Source organism: Protopterus annectens, chromosome 1.part0 (assembly GCF_019279795.1).
Source record: "Protopterus annectens isolate FY-2018-M chromosome 1.part0, PAN1.0, whole genome shotgun sequence".
In the NCBI taxonomy this organism is placed as follows: Eukaryota; Metazoa; Chordata; order Ceratodontiformes; family Protopteridae; genus Protopterus; species Protopterus annectens.
Genome location: NC_056725.1, coordinates 1,624,691,504 through 1,624,713,716, shown reverse-complemented (window position 1 = coordinate 1,624,713,716; position 22,213 = coordinate 1,624,691,504). Strand labels below are relative to the sequence as shown.

The 22,213-nt window shown below is 43.5% G+C and overlaps 1 protein-coding gene across 1 annotated transcript in view; it reads right to left on the bottom strand.

Moving 5' to 3' along the window:
• Positions 1–22,213, bottom strand: part of NOL12 (nucleolar protein 12) — a 489,987-nt gene that overhangs the window by 256,004 nt on the left and 211,770 nt on the right. The window contains exon 3 of the mRNA XM_044073722.1: positions 3,535–3,571. Coding sequence (XP_043929657.1) covers positions 3,535–3,571 — 37 coding nt within the window. The remainder of the gene's footprint in view (positions 1–3,534; positions 3,572–22,213) is intronic.

Below are 22,213 nucleotides of genomic sequence, written 5' to 3'. Positions count from 1 at the left end.
ATTAAATGCAGTTTAATTTTTAACTTTTAAACAGAAAAATCAAGTGTACACACAGTAAAACAATTTACCAGTACAATGCAGCAAAAATACAGCAAAACCACACCCAAGCTGTCAATGTAAATCTAAGGTCTGAAAAATCTTCTCACTAGCATTTTGTTGGGGGGGGGGGGGGGGCAGGTGAATTATTTGACTCAAAGACAAATCATTACCCACCTTGGACATAAAAGAAGGATCAGTACAAACATAAACCCTGTCTTTGTGAAAAACAAAAAAGGTAGAACTGGCATGTGTGCCTGAAATTCAGAGGGCTTCTGGCAGAAGTAATAGCCAGAATCAGTACTGTTTTCCAAGTACAGTGCAGCAAGGAACATAAAACTGCAGGCTCAAAGTGAAAATGAGTTAATTTCTCAAGAACAAAATTAAAGGTTCCAAAGGAGAAGGAATATGCTTTCTTGGGGGCTTACTATTAAAGAACCTCTCAAAAATTGTTTTACTTCAAAACAAGAAGCAAGGGTTGGAGTCAAAGGCAGACAAGGAGAAATGGCTGATAAATGACTGATAAATGAGCACAGACAGATAAAAATGCCAGACTAGAAGTGAGCAGCTCACGCAGATAAGAAAGGACCAAGGACCACCCCACAGAAAAAGGGTCCACAGGTCACACTTGAGACAACAAACAGAAAATCTCTTCCATTTAGTCAAATAGAATTTTTCTGTAGTGAGTTTACTGACTTGTAAAACTCGAAGCACGTCTTCAGAAAATTGGTGACTAAAAGGTATCAAAACCTATCATCCAAAGAATCAACTGAGAAATGGACAAGTGATAAATGAGGGATCCCCTGTCCTTCGTGAGGTGATCCCTTCTGTGAAGTAACTTGCGATGACTGCCCCTGGCCAGATGAAAAAGATGGGTGAACCAATGGAGTCTGGGTCAAAAGAGAGTAACCAGCAAGATTTTGGGTCTGTCCCACCTAACCTTGTACAGGACTCTTGGAAGCAGAGGAAGATGGTTCATGGGTGGTTACTAGGCTAATGGCCCTAAGGACTTTACAAGCTTAGCCATGTAAAAACCCTGTGAACCCTAACTGACCACAGAGATGGTCATTGTTAGCAGAGTGATTCTACGATCAGCACCGACTACTCCTTTCCATGAGGGACACAGGTGCCACCTCCAGGGTGAATTTACGGTCACCCATCCAATTGTCAAGGTTGCGCTTAAATAAGGTCAGTAAGGAGCTCTGCTTCAAGTGAAGTGGGAGCTTATTCCAGAGGAGTGGCAATCTCTGGGAGATCTATCTGTCTCTCCAATAGGTTTTGTTAATGTGACAGGCTAGGTTAAGATCTGTGGAGCGAGGGACTCTTGTCCCATTTGATTTGCAGGATGTGCAGCATTTCCATTAGGGCGGAGTTAGAGAATACTCTGTAAGCTAGGTACAGGTCACCTCTCAGCAGCCTATATGATAAAGAGCACAGTGACGGGGCTTTCAGTCTTTTCATGTAAGTTATGTTTTTGGAGGCCCTGGATTCTCTTGGTTAGAAACCTCTGTGGTCTCTCCAGTTGCTGCAGGTGTCTGGTGAGATGCATACAGAAGGAAGTACTGCATTTAATTAGTGGTCTGATAAGCGTCGAGTACAGTGGAATTCTAACCTCCTTGGTCTTGGATGACATGCCCTTATTTATGAGATACGCAATGTAGAAGGCTTTCCTTACCATTATGGACATATGGTGATCAAAGTTTAGAATGTTATCAACCTGTGTTCCCAAGTCTCACACCCTTGGGTTTGAGCTTACAGGGGTGCTATCAATATCATAATTAGTAGGGGCTACTACTTTGCCAAATGGAATAATGAGGCTTTTTGTTTTGCTTTTAGTTTTAGTCTGACTGCTGCACCAATTATTTGTCTGTATCAGCCCCTTCTGTAATATGTCTACATTGTTGGGGGACTCTATGATTGCACACAGTCTGCAATCAACTGCAAACTTGGTAAGCCACAGGCCATCTACTTTCACCTGAATCTCAGAGAAATACACTCCAAACTGCAGAGGGCCCAGCACAGATCCTTGTGATACCCCAGTGGTAACCTTGTGATACCCCAGTGGTAACTGGTCTACTGGTGGAGGTGGACTCCTCAACTTTGACAGTGTGCGTTCTGTCGGTGTGCCAGTTGACTACCCATCTAGTAATGCATGGGTTAATCCCCCAGCTAGGAGAGTTTCTCAATATCGGTGTTGGGGACTGTGTCAAAAGTCTTGGATAAATCAAGATAGGTGGTATGTACTGCACTGCCCTCATCCAGTGCTCTGGTGACATTCTCAAAGAAGTCCATCAGGTTTAATAAAAAAAAGCCTACCCTTGAAACCAAACTGGGTTGGGTCAAGAGTCTGAAGGTAGCTAGTGTCCTTGTTTATAAGGTCCATGATGATTCTTTGACATGGCCTTTCAGATACGGCTGGTTAGATGTATGTATCAATTTCTTGGGTCAGTTGATGGACCTCCCCTTTGTGCAAGGGGATTACAGCTGCTGTTCTCTACTCTGCTGGAACAAAGCCAGTGCTCAGACTATGGTTAAAGAGAGTGCCAAGTGGTTCTGCTAGGTCTTGTTTTAGATTGCTTAGTAAGCAAGCTGGGTTATCTGGTCCTATATAGGCAGAGTATTTGGCCTTGGAGAGCACTTATGTGACCTGTTCTTTGGAGATACTTGGTAGAGGACTGGTATCAGGAATGCTTTGCGTTATGGCTGGGGGTGGGGTGAAGCTATTGCCAAATCTGTCAGCTAGCAAGTTGGCAATTTCCTCAGGTTTAGCTTGAGTGGTACCGTTCACTATAAGTTCGAAACACAGCTGGGCACTCCCTTTTAGGTTTCAGACATAGATAAAGAATGCCTTACAGCTGTCTTTAGCTAGGAATACTAATTTAGTCTTGTAACTAGCCTCAGATGCCTTTACAAGGTATCTGATTTGCTGATCCAAGCTGTGGAGGGTAGTCTTCCTAAGTTGAGTAAGTTTCCTCTTGTTCTTAGATATTTTCTTTTTTTTTTTTGTTATGTAACTTACTTATGGCTTGTTATTTTTGGGAGGACCTGGTATTGGTCCTCTCCAGTACAACTGGGTCAATACATTTGTTTAAGTAGCTTTAAATGGCATTAGTTGTTGGCTGTGTAAATAGGGGCTTTGAAACTTTTTATACCATCACTTAGTAGGCTATAGTTTGCTGTGGATACATTTTTCAGTTTTAGTGCGCCTGTGGGGGTGTCAGGTCTAATCTTTACTTCAAACAAACTGGTTTATGGTCTGACCTTACCAAGGATGGCAAAATCCCGGGGTACTGCAGTGACACCCCCCCCCCCCATGTTGGTGAGCACTAGGTCTAGGACATTTAAGCCCCTTGTGGAGGTACAGACCAACTGTCCCAGGGCATCTGAATTAACAAAATCCAGGAATCTCAGAGTGATGATGTTTGTGCTTGTGTAAGTTGCCCAATCAATGGAAGGATAGTTGAACTCTCCCCATGACCAAGGTGTCTGGCTGTATACTGAGCGTTTTTAACAAGTCCAGGTAGGCAGTGTGCTTCTCCTGGTTCATGGTGGGGGACCTGTAGTTAGCGATGATGTGGGTGAGTATTTTCCTGTAGTTATTTGGACATGGAGTAGCTTAGAGTTGTACTGTTTTACCAGTTTCGAGGTGTATTTGGATTTAATGAAGATGGATACACCTCCACCTTTGGTTCTTCCATACTCAAGAGGTCTGAATGTGTTAAAGGCATTTAGCCTTGTACAGTCAGGATTCTGTCTGCGGCCGTGAACCAAGTGTCAGTGACTGTACAGACGTCAGCATCTTCCAAGGTGAGGAGTGCTTTCAGGGAGTGCAGGTTACTGTTCAGGCTCCTAGCATTAAGCAGCATGACCTTCCTTGAGTTTGTCTCTAGTGGATTTCTTTACATCGGAAGTTTTGTTGTTTTGACACTGCTTAAAAAAAAAAAAAGGCACTATGGGTCAGGCAAGTGTCTCTACCAGTATCTGAAAGCCTTGAGGAGACAGGTGAAGGGTATCGCTGGCAAAGCAGTGAGGTCTGTCGACAGTGTCTTCCCAGGCTGTCAGATACTGGGTCCCCCTGGAATGACACAAGAAGTTAAATCAATTACTGAAATCAATCATTTTTTGTCTGTATTGTACGATCATCCCAGGCAAAGGTAGGATGCTGCTTAGGGCCAGGGACATACCTGCCTGGGACGAATAATCAGAGTTCAGTCACGTCTCTCTTCATATAGTCCAGAGAGGTACAGCTCAGGTCATTTACTCCAACATGTACTATGACAGAGTCATACCAGTACTTGTTGCTGAATGACTTGAGTGCATGATTTGATGGATTCTGGCACCTGACAAGCAGATGACCATGACCTTCTCCTTGTCCAAACTGGTGAGGGGGAGATCTGTGTGTCTCACTATTGAGTTGCCTATGACTAGGACATTAGGTTTTGAGGTGTTCTGCCTTAGGGGCTTAATTGTTGAGACACTAATGTGTGCGTTATGTGTAATGGTAGATTTTGTTTGTGCACAAGTATGTGTAGGTTGTTTGCACTTGAGAGGTCTCTGGTCTTTTGGTAGTCACTTAGTGATTACCTCCGCATATGTGGGTTTATGTATCTTGACCTTATCTTGTGTGAGTGGAGAGGTGTGTGCGCTGACAACCTGTTTGATGTCTCGTTTTATATTAGGTGTATGGACTGATTCTAGTTTCATGGTATAATTACATCGCTCACATACTATATTTGTTTGCTTTAGGAGCAAGTGGTTGTCAGTATACATGATGCAATTGCTACATTGCCTCAAGTTGCCCATGTCAATCAGGCTAGCTGGAGAAATGTTGGGAAACTGACTCTCCATAGTAGCAGGTAATTCTTGAGTACTAATTTGTGAGATGGCAAAGTAGATCAGCTACTGCTCTGGGATGAACAAGGGGACTTATTCTATAGAAGATCGGGAATGAAAAGTGGGGCAATGCTGCTCAGTGCTCAACTGAGTTGCCTGCAGTGCAGAAGTGTGCAGCTGCATTGCCCCGCAGAGCAGCAGGGAACTTGGGAGGACTTCACTGATTGGGTTCTACAGAAAAAAATAGTTTCTAGGCATTTGCATCTATACAAGACACCGCTAACCCCTGTTGCAAGGCACAAACGTAAGGCTTATATACAGGCTAAATTAAACAGTTTTAAACTAGTTTGTCAGTAGGAAATCACACAATGATCTTTCTTCCAGCAATCCCCAGCTCAGGCAAGACTATAACCACAGTCTTCTATCACAATGGTGCAGGGGAGGCTTTCTTAATGTAAGATAGCTGGATTTAAGTTCAAGTGTATGAAAACCAAGCTAGATTCAGCAAGTCTGGATCTAGTCTATGCTAGCTAAGCAATATTTCAGTGCAAAATAAGTGCAGGTAATAAGCAGGCATAAACAGTAAAAACAGTCGAAGAGGCACAAATTAATGCAGTGAAACAGTAAAATACAGATGAAAAAGTGCAGATCAAAAGCAATATAAGCTAAATGTCTTGTTCTTAGCTTTAGATGACTTGGATTCAAGCAGAAACACTCTGGACCTCTGGCAAAGGATGTCAAGCACATAGCAGCTCTGGTCAATTGAGCCAAAAATCATACAAACTCAAGGCTTATATACAGGTGAAATTAAACAGTTTTAAACTATTCTGCCAATAGGAAATCACACAATAATCCTTCCCCTCCAGCAATCCCTAGCTCAGACAAGGCTATATCCACACTCTTCTGCCACAACGGTGCAGGAGAGCACTTCTTAATGTAAGATGGGTAGATTTGAGTTCAAGTGTATAAAAAACAGGCTAGATTGAGCAAGTCTGGATCTAGTCTGTGCTAACTATGCAATATTTCAGTGCAAAACAAGTGCAATTAATAAGCAGGCACAAAAAGTAAAAACAGTCAAGAAGGTACAAATTAATGCAGAAAAGCAGTAAAACAAGCAGTAAAATAAAGATGGAAAAAGTGCAGTTCAAACTCAGAATAAGCTTAATGTCTTGTTCAGCTTTGGATGGATTGGATTCAAGCTGAAACACTCTGGATCTCTGGCAAAGGACACCAAACACACATCAGCTCCAGTTAATTGACCAAAAAAACGAGTATGGGGAAGGCATACAGAAAAACCCTTTGCAGGAAAAAATGCATTCCATTTACTTTCCAAGACAAAAGACTTGGCACTATGGAACAGAAAATACAGTAGTGCATGGAACAGAAAGTACAGCTGTGTAAGATCTTATCGTGATAGTAATGGTCTACTACTTACTGCTGCAGTATTCTTTACATTTGGGAGAGTGCAAAAGCAAATGAAAAGTACAGGAGGAGGAGGGAAGCAGGGAAAAACCCTCCACAAACCTAAAAAGGATAGCTCTGGCACTGGAAAAGACATCCAACTTATAATGTTTGGTAAAAAGTATGAAGAAAAGACCAAGTAGCAGCTTTCAAGATGTACCCAGTATCCAAACCCTTGAAAATAACATCAGAAGAGGCAACTGCCCTGGTAGAATGAGCATGACCAGAACAGCAATGCTGCTTGTTATGAAAAGAATAACAAAAATAAATGACTTTAGACATCCAGGAGGAGATGGTTTGCTTAGACACTGCCAAATCCAATTTCCTGCCATGAAAGGAAACAAAGTTGCTCAGATTTTCTGATATCCTTTGATTTATCCAAATAATATCTCATCTGTCTGTGTAAATCCAAGGTATGTAATACATTTTTAGTAGCGGATTCTGGAGAAGAAAAAAGAATGGAAGATGAATAGACTGATTTAAGGATAAATCATTAACCACATTGAGAATTAAAGGAGGATTAGTGTGAAGAGACACCTTGCCACTGTGAAAAAACAAAAAGGAAGAACTCATGAGTGCTTGAAGCTCAGAAACTTTCTAGGCAAAATTAACAGCCACCAACAATACAGTCTTCCAAGTACAATGACTGCATGGAAGAAAAGGCAGGCTCAAACGGTGACCTAGTAAATTTTCCAAAAACAAAATTGAGGAGGAAAAGAAAAAGAAAGGGACCACAATGAGGCACTTACCTGTATCAGGCTTTGTAGAAGAACCAGCTCAGTGAACAGCGTACAGACCGAATTCAGAAGTAACTTTTGGACTGGCAGCAAAGTTGTTCTGAGAATCAAGACAGCCATATGTCACATATGTACTTTACTCCTTGCATGTAGGACACAGGGAAGAGGGATTATAACGTATAAGAGCCATGTCCTGGCTGAGAGTCTAAGGTTCAGCAAGTCCATCCTTATAGTCTCATAAATAAAATCTTGACATGAAATTTATACCCTTCTTTGTTTAACATTCTTCACTGTCATTTATTTATTTCAGAGGAAGCTGATGAACTGGATCATCAAGTAACTTCTAAAGTGGAGGCTGTTCAGTATGACCATCCTCGCCACACAGTGACTGACAATTCGTGATCTAGATCTGGATGGAGCAAAATGGCTGACCACAGGCAAGAGTAAGGTACAAGGAACACACTGAAAGAAATTACAATATTTGTGCTTATTGCTGTAAAAACAAAACACACTTTTTTATTAGCCAAGACACAATCTATTCATTATCAGCCTTTTCATTGTATGCCATAAATTTTCAAGTGGTGTAACTTCATTGCTGGCCTCAGAGAGGCCACATCTGTTCAAATCTTCAAGCCATGTTCCTCTGTCTGGTGTGTCTTGTTTGTTATGAACACATACAAAATACACGAGTGTATTACTAACTTGAAAAATAGAACATTGGTGAAACACACACTGCTGGCAAACATACTCCAAAAGCACATTCAGTCAAATCTGCAGTAAAATAAAGAAAAATCCTTTTTTTTTCCTTTTCATTTTGCGTGCATGGGCATTCCTTCGTTGAAGGTTGTGCGTTAGGCCTGGCAAGCCAGCGCATAAAACTCTACTGCCAATCATTAGCAGACCGGAGTTCCGCTGTGGCGACCCCTAACCGGGAAAAGCTGAAAGACACAAACAAACAAGTTGTACACATACACATCCCCTGCTACCAACTCTGGGGTCACAAAACATTGGTGAATAGGAAAAGGGTAGACTCCTTAACGTCCCCATCCCCTGTTCTTGCACTAACTGCAGGTCTTCCATGTTCAACAGACTATGGCTCTGTGAAAAAAATGACCCAGTTCACAGGTCTTTAAGATGCTTAAGCAAAGAAACGGCTGCCATACATACAAACGTGTATTTACTTGTATGTGTGGTGGGGGGATCTGTCACACCTCCTTGAATGCTCAAAATATCAAACATCTAAACTGCAAGTCATAAATAGCAAAACAAGTAATATCAAACCAACAAAAATATCTTTTGCAGAGGGTAAGCCCCCTGCACTCCACACCACATGCTAATTATGTATACTAACTCCAAGATCAGGAGACACTCCAGGTCAGTTAACCATTGACAAGATCCCTATTCAAATTATAACTAGCTACCAGCCCCCAAATCTGACTCAAGATGCCCAATCCACCTATTTGGACCTGTTTGAATCTATCAAGATTCAGCCCTTTACCCTGATCTTGGGTGACTAACTTCCCAAACACAGACTGGAAGAACTACTCATGCCAGAACACAAATGCCCAGAGATTCCTCGATTTTGTCAATGCAAATGCCTTGGAACAGCTAGTTGACACCCACACAAGGAGTGATAATATCTTGGGCTTGGTATTAACCAACACGAGTAACCACTGCAGCATCCCTATAGTATCATCCTCCCTGGTAAGACCTGACCACAAAGCGGTCATTGTCGAAGTCACAATCTCCCCCAACCCCCCCTCTAGCTAGGATCCGACATAAAAACTTCTCCAAAGCTGATTACAGCCTCCTGAGGGATGGTATAAACAGCTTCACAGCCCCATCCCCTTCTGTAGGAACCAGCACCAATATCCAAAAGTACACCAAAGCACTATACAAGCATTTATATAGATGCATGGAATCAGGAATACGTGACAGGACTAAATCATCCTCCACAAGGAACAGTAAACCTGTCTGGTGGATATCTGCAATAAAACTTTATAACAAAAGCAACAAAAATGCTGTCCAAGACCAAGAAGGAACTGGGGTCCAATTGGAAGCAATGCCTCAGACTGAACAAGTAAATAAGAGCACTAGTGAAATCCTTCAAAGCAAACGTCAAGTCCAAATTGGCCACATCTACTAGAGACTATCACAAGGCCTTCTTAACATATGTCTGCAACCTCAAAGGAAGCACCCAGATAGAATTGGTGGTCAAGGACACCACATATACAAATGTAGATATAACTTACTGGCTGACAGATTCAGTGAAAACTTTACCCCTCTGTCCCCCCACCCCTCAGTAAATCAGGACATCCCCAGTACCTGCCCCCTTCCCTTTATATCTAGGGAACAAGTCATCACTGCTCTCTCAAAGGCAAAAAAAACTACAGCCTCCAATGGACCAGATAGCATCCCAGTCTGCATCCTACGTGAACTCAGGCAGGAACTTGAGCACCATTAGGCACCCTATTCAACTAAAGCCTGAGTACTGGCTTCATCCGAGCTGAGTGGAGGACAGCCACTGTCATTCCTTTACACAAAGGTGGAGTTGTCCACCGATCCGGGAAATTATAGACCCATCAGCCTAACTGGACTGATCTGCAAGGCCATGGAATGGATTATCATGGAACTCATTAGCAAGGACATTGGCAACCTCCAAACACTTGATCCCACACAGTTTGGCTTCATTAAGGGGAGGTCATGTCTGCTAAATCTGATTGACTTCTTTGAGGCAGTCACCAAAGCCATGGACGAAGGAAAGACGGTGCACACCACCTACCCTGACCTGGCCAAAGCCTTTGACACTATTCCCCACTTGGGTATAATGGATAAACTCTCTCAACTAGGCAGCAATCCATATGTTACCACATGGGTAGCAAACTGGCTCACTGATAGAACTCATGTAGTCAAAATAGGGGAAGCTATTTCAAACAGTAGACCCGTAAGAAGTGGCATACCCCAGGGTTCGATCTTGGGACCTCTGTTATTTGGGATATACTTTTCGGAGGTGCAGGCCAAAACCAGTGGGCCATGGCTGACCAAGTTTGTAGATGACTGCAAGCTGGGTGCTGTCATCAATTCCTCTAGTGATGTGAACATCCTCCAAGGGGGTCTCACTCAGACAAATGACTGGTGCCAGAAACATGGGCTCAAGCTGAATACCAAAAAATGCATCATCATCCCCTTTGGGGAGAGTGACGACCCCACAAATTATCACATTAACAACAACACCCTAAGCACTCAATCAGTCGTGAGGGATTTGGGCAGCCAGGCTGATATCAACCTGATTTTTGACCACCATGTTGCTTCTGTGGTATGGAAAACCTTCTAGATGGCCCATCTCATAAGTAAGGGCATCTCATCCAGGGACAAGGAGGTCATAACATCCCTGTATTCTTCCCTTATAAGGCGCATTATTGAGTACAACGCACCTTTTGGCATGTACCTTGCAAAGCACATGCAGCAGCTAGAGAGACCACAGAGGTTCCTCACCAGGAGAATTCTGGGCCTTAAACATCTACCATAGACAGATAACCTAAAAGCCCTATCCCTCTACTCAGTTTCATACCAACTCCTCAGAGGTGACCTCTGTCTGGCATACAAGGCGATCGAGGACCCCACCTTGATGGGACTGCTGCATATCCGCAAGTCAAGCTCCACTCGAGTAACCCACACAGGCAGCCTCAACCTGGTCTGTGACATCAACAAGACTTGGTGGGACAGATTTGTGTCCCAAAGACTCCCTCATCTATGGAATAGACTCCCTCTCCACATCAGATTACCTCTTTACTCCTTTTTAAGTGCAACCTGAATAACTGGATGGGAAACAGAAAATATACCCCTAGGATTCCACGCATGTCCCTGCTGGACAGGGGCATTGGGTGCTGATTGGTCTAAACATGGACTAAACACTTGGCAAGGCTTATAAGGGTCTCAGGGCCAAATAGCCTAGTAACCTCCTATGATCACACTACAGTGGTGAAAGGGCCTATTCCCTCAGTTGTGCTATCTCATCCTGCTTATTGTGCGACAAGGTTTAGGTCCCTAGAGCATGTAGCTCGGAGGGGTTGGGATTTCTTTAGGTTTCACATAGCTTTATATGTTAGGCAGAGATCACCTCAGAGTAGGCGATATGCTACGGAGTAAAGCTGGAGTTTTTTGAGGTGGTCAGTGTAGGGCATTTGTTTGAGGCCAGTAATCCTCTTTGTGAGGTACTTCTGTGGCCTTTCCAGCAGCTGCAGATGTCTTGTGAGGTACATTCCAAAAGGAGCATTGTACTCTATAATGGGTCTAATGAGTGTTGAGTAGAGGGGAATCAATGACCTCTTTTTTCCAGGATGAAAACCCTTTTATGAAGAGGTGCGCCATGTAGAAGGGACTTCCTGACTACTGTGGCGATGTGACTATCAAAGGAGAGACTACTGTCCACCAGGGTCCCAAGGTCTCTTATCACGCATGTGGTAGTTCATGGGTACAGAGTTTTTACCAAAGGGGATGACACTGCACTTTCTGGCGTTGAGCTTGAGGCCCTGGCTCTAACACCAGGCATCTGTCTCAGCGAGGCCCTCCTGTAGGATGTCCACATCATTTGGGGACTTGACTATGGCTCCTAGTTTGCAGTCATCTGTGAACTTTGTTAGCCAGAGGCCTTCTCTGTTAGCCTGTACTTCAGAAAAGTAGATACCAAACAGGAGAGGTCCCAGGACGGAACCCTGTGGTACTCCACTTGTCACTGCTTTGAGATCAGATTTGGAGTCTGCAACTTTTACAGTGTGGGTTCTGTCAGCGAGCCAGATGGCAACCCATCTTGTGACGTAGGGCTTTATACCTAGTTTAGTGAGTTTAGCTATAATTCCAGAAAGGGGGATGGTGTCGAAAGCCTTGACGAGGTCAAGATAGGCTGTGGGAACCACCTTACCCTCATCTATGGCTTTGGCGACTGCCTCAAAGAAGTCGATCAGGCTCAGGAGGCATGATCTGCCTTTCACAAACCCGAACTGGGTGGGATCCAGAGTTTGGAGGTTATCAATGTCTTTGTTTATGAGTTCCATGATGATACGTTCCATAGCCTTGCAGACCAGGCTCGTCAGGCTAATAGATTGATAGTTCCCAGGATCAGTGGTGGCTCCTCCTTTGTGGAGTGGGATAACTGTTGCTGTGCACCATTCAGTGGGCACAAAGCCTGATGCGAGGCTATTATTGAACATGGTGCTTAAGTGGGGAGGCAGTTCGGTCTGAAGTTAGTGTAAAACGCAGCCTGGGATGTTGTCCAGTCCCATGGATGCTGTGTTTTTGGCTTTAGACAGTGCAGCGTTTACCTGCGTAGTTGTGATTACAGGGACTCTGCATTCTTCCTGTATAGATATGGGCCCTTTAGGGGGTGAAAGGGGGGTAATGTTAGCACTGAACCTATCTGCCAGGATGTTGGCAATATCAGTTGGTTCTGTAATTTTCTTGCCTTTGTGCTGTAACTCAGAGCAGATCTGGGTGTTGCCATCGAGATCCTTGACATAGCTATAGAATGCTTTTTGTGGTTGTCCTTGGAATTAGTGGCAATTTTGTTTTCGTAGCTAGCTTTGGAGGACCTTATAAGGGATCTCAGCTTCTTACTGAGGCTGACTAGGGAGCTCCTCCACTCATGGGATCTTACTCTCTTTTGCAACAGTTTCTTCCTTCTGTTGTACAGTTTGTTTATGGCAAGGGACCACCAGATTGTCTTCCTTTTTTGGAGGATAGTGTCTTAGTTCTGTTTGGGATAGCACGATCCATGCACTCGTGTAAGTGCTTATACAGTGAATTTGTGTAGGATTCAGCAGTTGTAACTGTACTGTCCATCTACATGGGTGACAAGAAGTTCACCACTTCTGTCTTAAGAAGCATTAAGTTGGCTTTGGAGAAATTTTTTACTGTGGTTTCCTTAATGGGGAGTGGGGGCGGGATGTGGATATCAAGGGTGATAAGCTTATGGTCGTATTGGACCAACGAGGAGTTGACTTCAGGTGTGGAACACCGGTCACTCATGTTGGTAATGACTAGGTCTAGGATATTGTTGCCCCTGGTGGGGGTGTGGATAAGTTGATCCAGGGCATTGGAGTTTATGAATTCCAGAAAGCGTTGAGCTAAGAAGTTGGTACAAGAGTAGTTTCCCCAGTTAATGGTGGAGTAGTTGAAGTCGCCCATTATTAGGGTGTTTGGTTGAACCCTAATATTTTCCAGTACATCAAGAAAAGAGGACTGGGAATCCAGGGACATGGTGGGGGATCTGTAGCAAGCTACAATTTGGATTGCAGTTTTGCCCAGTTAGTTGCACTTGGATAACCTCGGATGCATTATGCTGAGCAACTAGCCTGGAGGTGTGGCTAACCTTAATGTATATGGACACACTTCCGCATTTGGTGTTTCGGTCTAGGTCACATGGCCGAAAGGTGTGGTATGAGTTATAGCCTGGTAGTGCAGGGGTGCTCTCTGGAGCCTTGAGCCAGGTCTCAGTCACTGCACAGCTATCGATGTTCTCCATTTTAATGAGTGCCTCGAGTGAGTGCATTTTGAGATTTAGACTTCTAGCATTGAGTGGCATTACCCTCAGTTTTTGTTCCTGTTATGGTGGTGAATTTATTTGAACCTTGCTTAAAAAAGGCACTATAGGGGCAGCAAGAGCCTTAGCCAGTATCTGGAAACCCAGAGGCGACAGGTGCAGGCCATCTGTGGCAAAGCATCGTGGTCTGTCGACCATGTCATCCCAAGCAGACAGATACTGGAACCCCTTAGAATGACACCAGAAGAGATTAATCCTGTCTTTCATTTGAACCTTTGATCATGTTACTGGTACCCTTGCATGTGCATGCACTCACACAGACACATGCGCGCATGCGCACACAAACACAGGTGTGTGCCTCTTTCCTAGAGTGCTTACTTTTGGCTTGACCATGTATCTGTTTGTATATTATAATTATTATGTACGTGTGTTATTTGTAAACACTCGCACACCATGTAAATGTATGTGTATGTATACGTGTAGGTATGTATATATACAATTCTGTTGTGTAAAAGCTAATTAATGCTGAATTGAAAACACAGACAAAAACACTTCAAACATGCACAATACTGAAAAGGAAAGCTATAGAATGAAACAATATTAAGAAAGGAAAACAATTTCCTCTCCTGATATCACTAAGCCCCCCCCCACCCATAACATTATCCTAAAATTCATCTGAATAGTAGTAGTGTTATGAGAAGGCTTTTATGAAGGTAAAGTGTAGAGTTAGGGTTTAGAGAAGGGGCAGCGTTGGGGTTAACACATACCCTCTCCTATTTTGTAATAGATGCTAACCCTAACTTGCACCTTACCTTCATAGAAACCTTTCTGTAACAATGTCACTACACAAGAGATACATGGGTACAAACATTCAGAAACCCCCACAAATGACACCATATCTATCCCCCAACCTAACCCTAAAATACATAGACTCGCACACAAACGTACACCTACCCTTCCACTCATCCCGGACCGTAACCCTAACTCAAACACTGTCACCCCTCCGACTCCAACATTATTCACCATCCACTTTTCCAATGCTCAGCTAGTCATACAGTCAACATTAAGCCACACACCCCATTAGCTCAAGCTGAGCTGACTAAAGACATGTTTGGGCACCAAGCCCCTCAGAGCTTTCCTGCTGCCGAATGCTACAGTCCTAGTGAGGCTTTCAAGGATCGACAGACAGTTGGCTTAAACTGTTCCATTACTGGGTAGATAAGATCTCTTCAGAGAAACACCTTCCTTTAAAAAAGAAAACAATTTGATAACACCTTCCTGTTGGGAAAGTTCTTTTAAAGCTAGGAGTTTGTGTTTTAACAGACTGTATTGTACTTTTTAACTGGTGCACTCTCTTTTCCTTGTCAGTTTACAAGTTGTTTAAATTCTGTGGAGAAGTTGTTTTACTTCTTGGGGCTGGCAAAGTGCTTTTAACTAAGTTTTACCTGTGAAATAAGCAACTTTTAAAGACTTTAATTTTTTGCTGAAGGAACAGTCTTGTGGAATCACTGAAAATTCTCATATGGAACTGGGCAAAGGGTACCATGGGAACACTGGAAGCCACATACTCCAGAGCTCGCAGAAATTCCCTGAAAGGAAGGAGTGGAAGAGTATGAAAACAGTCGGTTAGATAGGACCTTGAGAGGCAGAAGGCAAGCCAGATTGGCATGGTTTGAATCCTGCATCCCAGAAAGACTTGGGTCTGAGAGGGGGACAGTACAGACTTTTTGAGATTTAGGGTGAATACCACACTGCAAAGACTATTTATAGCGAAGTGCAGATCTTGAAGCAGGAGCTGCTGAAAAGAGGCCTGAATCAACAGGTCATCCAAATAAGGGAAGACTGGAATCCTATGAAGCCTGCAGAAGGCTACAGCTGGGGCCCAACATTAGTAAAGACTCTCCAAGCTGTAGAAAGACCAAAAGGCAGAGCAGAGAACTAAGAAAGAAACAGAAAACTGTAAAAACCTCCTGAAGATAGTGAATAGGAAGAAATGTGGAGATAAGCATCCTTCAAATCTAGCGACACCAACAAAACTTGAGGAATCAACATACAAAAAACATCTTTACAGGGAGCATCATGAATAACGGAACTTTTAAAAAGGTGTTCAGAAAGAAAAGCTCCAGAATTGGCTTCCAAGACCCACCCCTTCCTGGTCAAAAGTTCTCGAAGAACCAAAGGAAAATGAGGGACTTGGCAAGGAGGAAGCTGGGGACGGCCTGAGAAGGGAGGAAGGGACTTCCAAATCATAAAATAACCCTTTTGGATAATGGAAAGAACCCAAGAGTCTGCAGTTATCTGTTGCCAAAACAGAAAAGGCAAGAGTTAACCTGAAGGAGAGAGGAATCTAGCTAAGGGGTAGAAGGGGCTGAATGCCAAACAAAAACAGATTTGTCAGGGAAGAAGGCTTCTGACTGCTGGAAGGCCTGTCAGGAAAAAAGTAAGTCACTTGCACGAAGGTTGTCTAGGCTGTCTACAGACAAAAGAAGGCTTAGATGAATAATATTTTTGAAACCTAAGAAAAGGAGAAACAAAAGATTTCTTTTAGATCCTGCATAATCTTACCCTTATCTTGAAGGGTCTTAAAGAGTTCAGAAAGATTTTGATTGTCTAAAGGAGAATCAAGCAATTTTGCTTTGATATCTTCTGGTAGAGCCTGTGGGAGAAACCAAGAGTACCTCACTATCACAGAAACTGATACAGCCGCTTTAGAAGAAGTACCGAGAGGATCATAATTGTATTTAATAGAATGTAGAGGCACCTGAGAAGCAGTATTCATAAGGGAAACAGCAGAAATATTTGCTTCAGAATCAAACATAGCAGTCAGAATGCCCACAAGCTAAGACAGAAGAGCCAGTACATACCTGGTCATATGTGTTTGCTAGCTATTGACTCAGAAGGCTAAGGTGGCAGAAGTGTACACTTTTTTCCCATACCTGAACAATGGTGAAAGTCCTTATCTGAAGGTAAAAGCTTAGAGGACAGCAACTAAGATGGTTTATCAGAAGCCACAGAAGTAACAGCAAGGTCAGAGGAAGGGATTTTATATAAAAACTGCTGAGTTTCAGGGACCTTACAACAGACTGTCATTTTTTAGGGCATGAGGTTGGGAATCAGGTACTTGAAAAGCCGAACAGAAAGTGTGGAGGGATGGCAGAAGGTCTAGAATAATCTAGTTGTAATATTTCGTAAAACCTTTTTTTGAATGTCAGTCACTTGGGAACAATCCCACTTAAAATGTTCCAGCACATGAATCACATTACCCCCAAACAAAATTCTTCCATAGGGAAATTAGGAGAAAGTGAATCATCTTCTTCAGACCCCAGGACAACAGGAAAGGGATGTGAGAGGAGAAGCCACAGTCTAAATCCAAATAAAGAATGCTTTGAAGGAGTAGAGGACCAGGGAACATAGGCAGAAACAGATAATCCTTAAGAGGGACTTCAGAGCCATAACTGCACTGAAAAGCCCCTGAGAAAAAATTTTCCTTTCTTGGTGAGGATCCTTAGCATAGTTCACATATCTGGTCTTAGGTTTCTTCTTTAAGGGAAAATCAGTTTTAACTATTCAAGGAGTATCAGAATCCTGCCTATATTCAATAGGGATACTAAGCATCTCTTCCGTCACACATATCTTGGGAATTCCACCTAAGCCTCTCTGATACAAACCGTGGTTCCCCCTCCACATCTGTAGCAGATGTCGACTCAGCCTCAGCAGACATGCAGGTAGGGAGCCCCACATCTTCCTCCAACTGGGCTGTGATAAGGGGAGATGACTTAGGCATAAGACGGTCTCTTCAGGTTCTTCTTCCAACCCAAGAGAGAGATGCCTGGAGGAGGCTGGAAAGTAAGAGTTGTTTCTTGGCTTTTTTCGTCAATGGCAGCTGAACGTTGGGGTGGGCAGATTTGGAGGCCATGTCACCCTAAATCAAAAGTTTTAAATGCTGGTTCTCCAGATAAATGGAAACAGAAAAAGACAATTGCTGACAGTCTTAGGGACAAACATCTGACAGATCTCACACAGAGTAAGGTCATGTGTAGCACCCAAACATAAAAAAAGGCACTTCTCGTGTTGTGACCCCCCCCCCCCCCACATTAACATTTTCCCTTCATGGATGACATATAAATGGCAAATGAAAGGACAAAACTAGGTAGGAAGAAACCCCAATGGGGCACTTATCTTTAGCAGGCTTGACAGCTGAACCAATCTGGTGAACATCTTGCACACCAAACTCAAGGTAGCATTTGGACTGATGGCAAAGAAGTTGAGGATTAGGCTGTTGTACATCACATATGTACCTTGCGCTTTAGACGTACGGCTCCTGGAAGGTACAAAGGCTTTGGTATGCTGGCCAGACATTCGTCTATCCTTGGAAGGATATCCCAGATGTAAAGAATACTGCAACAGTGATAATGAAGGACATCCATCATTAAGACTTTTTTTTTTTTTGAATGATCAAGGACTTGCCGACTTTCTGTTAAGACAGTATGTGAGTTGCCTATGTATGTCCTGAGTATATGGAAAGTACAGTTGTGTACACCTACCATAAATGTAGATGTTCGAGTGTCTTCACTGTTGCAGTCATGACTGTAGGGGTTCTCCCCTGCCGGCAGGCAGCCCTCGGTCGGCCAGAATCCCAAAGTCTGGGTCCGGCGTCGGCTGTTAAACCATGCTCCCTGCCGTCAGAGCGCCAGGAGTACAAACCTGACAGCCGACGCCATCTTCTCCAGTTTTTCTTGCCCCAGATGTCAGGAGTCCTAAAATGAAAAAGGTCCCATAACCTTTGCAAATACACCTCAGAAGAATGGTGAAAAAAGGAAATACACAAAAGTAAAAATAAGAGGGGACAGGAGGGAGGGAAACCCAGACTGCAACAGTGAAGACACTCGAACATCTACATTTATGGTAGGTGTAGACAACTGTACTATGTTCATCGTGTTTCACTGTTGCAGTCATGACTGTAGGGTAGAATCCCAAAGCTGAAAGAAAGGGAGGTGGTCATAAAGAGGAAGGGGCGGCTAAAAGGCCCTGCAAGACTGCAGAGGCAAAGCCTGCCCTAGACTTAGAGTAGAGAGGTAGATTGTAGTGCTTAGAAAAAGTATGCACTGAACTCCAAGTTGCAGCTTCCAAAATGTCTTTGGTAGGAACTCCCCTGAGGAAGGCCGCAGAAGTGGCAGCAGCTCTGGTGGAATGAGGCCGTATACTCCCTGGGATTTGCTTTCCACGGTGTGAATAACAAAATCTGATTCCATGAGCAATCCATTTAGAAATGGTCTGTTTTGAAATGGCTTTACCTTGGCAACTTGAAGCATAAGAAACAATTGTTCTGATTTTCTGATGTCCTTGGTTCTGTTCAGGTAAAAACGTAGTTGTCTGTGTACATCCAAGGAATGTAAGATCCTTTCCCCTTTATTTTGAGGAGTGGGGAAAAAATTTGGCAAGTGGATAGTTTGATTTAAAGCCACTTTGGAAACCACCTTAGGCATGAAGGTAGGATTAGTCCTCAAAGATACCCTGTCTTGATGAAAAATAATATAAGGTTCCACAGCCATAAGAGCTTGTAACTCTGAAACTCTCCTGGCAGAAGTTAGGGCTAACAGGATAGCTGTCTTCCAAGATAAAAACTTGATGTCAGAAGAGGCAGCAGGCTCAAAAGGAGGCAAGGTTAGTTTCCAAAAACATAGTTGAGATCCCAAGCAGGAATGGGAGGAGATCTAGGAGGTCTTAAGTTCTTAGCTCCTCTGAGAAACTGTCTCATGAGCTGGTGGGAAAAGATGGGAGGGTTTGTATTATAATGAGCAGAAATAGCAGAGGCATGTATCTTAATGGAAGAGAAAGCGAGACCCTTATGTAAGAGATCTGTCAAGTAAAGTAAAATTAAAGTAATGTTAGGAAGAAGAGGATCAGAATCCTGAGCCTGCATCCAGGAACAAAATCTTTTCCATTTTCCTGCATAAGATTTTCTAGTGCTAGGACGTCTGGCTTCTAAAATGACATCCATAACCTGCTTGGGTAGTAATGAAGAAATCAAAGGCCCTGGATTAACCAGGTCGCCAGGCTGAGAGGTCTGACATGAGAGTGTAGAACCTGACCCTGATGTTGGGACAGAAGGTTCGGAGACTGAGGCAAAACCCAAAGGGGCTCCAGGCATAGGTTTTTTTAGAGTTGGATATCAAAACTGCCGAGGCCAATTTGGAGCCAGCAAGATTATCATCTTGGGCTTGTCCTGTTTTATCTTCAATAAAACCCGTGGAAGAGGCGGAAAGGTATATCCCGAGAGGTTCCTCCAACTGAATGACAGGGCATCCACTTTCCAAGCTTCTCTGTGGAAAGTCCCAGCAAAAATTCTGTAGTTGATGATTGAGATGGGATGCAAAGAGGTCTATGTGAGGACATCCCCAGACTGCTGTTATCATCCTGAATATTTTGGTGTCCAGCATCCACCGTGGATCCGAAAGGTTTCTGCTCAGACTGGTTCTGTGAAGTTTTGTTTTTCCTGGTAGAAACTGAGCTTGAAGATCCAGATTGCAAGCTAGAGCTGTGTTCCATAGATCCATGGCTAGTCTGCAAAGGGTAGGAATGAGATCCCCCTTGCTTGTTTATGTACCACATAACTGTGGTGTTGTCTGTCCGTGATAGCAGTTGTCCTGGTTGTAAAGATTCCTGAAAGCCAATAGAGCTTTCTGAATCCACTAACATTACCTTTAAGTTGATATGCAGGTAGCTTCTGATCCTTTGTCCAAAGGCCCTGCAGACAATTGCCCTGAAAATGGGCTCCCCAAGCATAATCCGAAAGGCGTGTGGTTAGAATCTGAGTGGCAGGAGGCAGACGGAAGGGTTTCCCTCATTTAGAGCACATGCCCTGGACCACCAAAGAAATTCCTTTTGAAGGCAAGGAAGGACAGAGATCAGTATGTCTAAACTGTGTGGCAATGCTGAGACCATACACTTTTAGGTACCACTGTATTTTCCTCATGTGTAGTCTTGCATATGGTATGCGAGAAGGATGCAGGAGGCCATGTAACCCAAAGCCTGCAGGAATTTCCTTGCAGATAGTTGAGTTGTGCCAAGGTTCTGAAAGTTGAAGCCAGCTGTAATTGTTTTTCGGATGTCAGAAATGCCATCTGGGTTGTGGTGTTTAGAAGTGTACCCAGAAAAGTTATTGTTGGATGGTGTCAAATTTGACTTTTTTATGTTTACAGAGAATCCCAGGAACTTGAGGAGGTTCTGTACAAATTCTAGATGCTGGAGTAAGACATCCTGCTGTCTGCCTGAATTAGACAATCGTCCAGATAAGGGTAAATTTGAATTCCTTTGAGTCTGCAGAAAGCTACCACGGAGCCAGTATTTGGTGAAGACCCTGCTTAATAGACAATCCAAAGGGCAGCGCAGAGAATTGAAAGTGCCTCGATCCGGCCTTTGAACTTGAGATATTTTCTGTATCCTGCCTGATGGGAATGTGTAACATGCCTCCTTTAAATCCAAAGTTACCATCCATGCATCTTTGGACAGCATTGGAAGTAGCTGCTGTAGAGTAAGCATCTTGAATTTTGGAATTCTAGAAAGGTGTTCAAGACGACAGATCCAGAATGGGTCTCCATGAGTTTTGCTTCCTTGGGACTAGAAAGAGCCTTGAGTAAAACCCTTTCCCATCTCTGAAAGAGGAACCAGTTCTATGGCATTCATAGCCAAAAGAGCTTCCACCTGGTTTAAGGCCTCCGTCCATTGATGTTTTGGAAGGTCTGGCCATCCGCTTGGCCTTGGCAAGGTATGAAAATGGAATTTGTAACCTCTTAAAACCACATCCAAAACCCACTTGTCTTGGTTATTTGAGTCCAATTTGATAAAAAGAGAGAGTCTTCCTCCAAGAGGGGCTTCCAGGCAAGAAGTTCCTGTAGCCCAACAGAGGGAGTCATTGAGTTTGTTTCCTTTGAGTTTGTGACCTGTCCTCTCCTCCCCTAGTGGTGGAAGCAGTCCACTGTCTTGGTCTATAAGCAGCTTGTGTTTGAGGCCTCCCTCTGGAGCGCCTATACTCACCCCTCTGAGGCCTGTCTGAAGTGGGAAAGGACCAATTTTTTGAAGGCCAATTCCTGCTAAATCTAGGTGGCTGTACTTGTAAGAAATCTTTAACTGTTTGCATGGATTTCGCCTTACCCTCCATCTTTTTAATCACCTCTTCAGCTTTTGATCCAAACAAAACATTATCCTGAACAGGAGCATCCAATAATTTAGCCTTTACTTGTTCAGGCAAATTTTGTTCCTTTAGCCATGCATGCCTTCTAATGACTGTGCCAGAGGCTGCAGCCCTACAAGAAGCCTCCAAGGCATCAAATCCACAGTGTAAACCATGCTTCCCAACCTGTTCAGTGGCATGCAATAAGTCATGTAATTCCGTATCATCTGCACAGGCAGAAATGGAAGTAAGCTTTTGTTTCAAGACAGACATGAGAAAATGTTGGTATTTTAGCATATGAAACTGACAGTTTAAAGCCCTAATGGACAAAGTAGCAGAAGTGTACACCTTTTTGCCCCATCTTTCTAAGGATCGAGAATCCTTTTCAGTAGGAATGGGATTTTTCAAAGGCTTAACCCAGGACCCAGAAAAGGA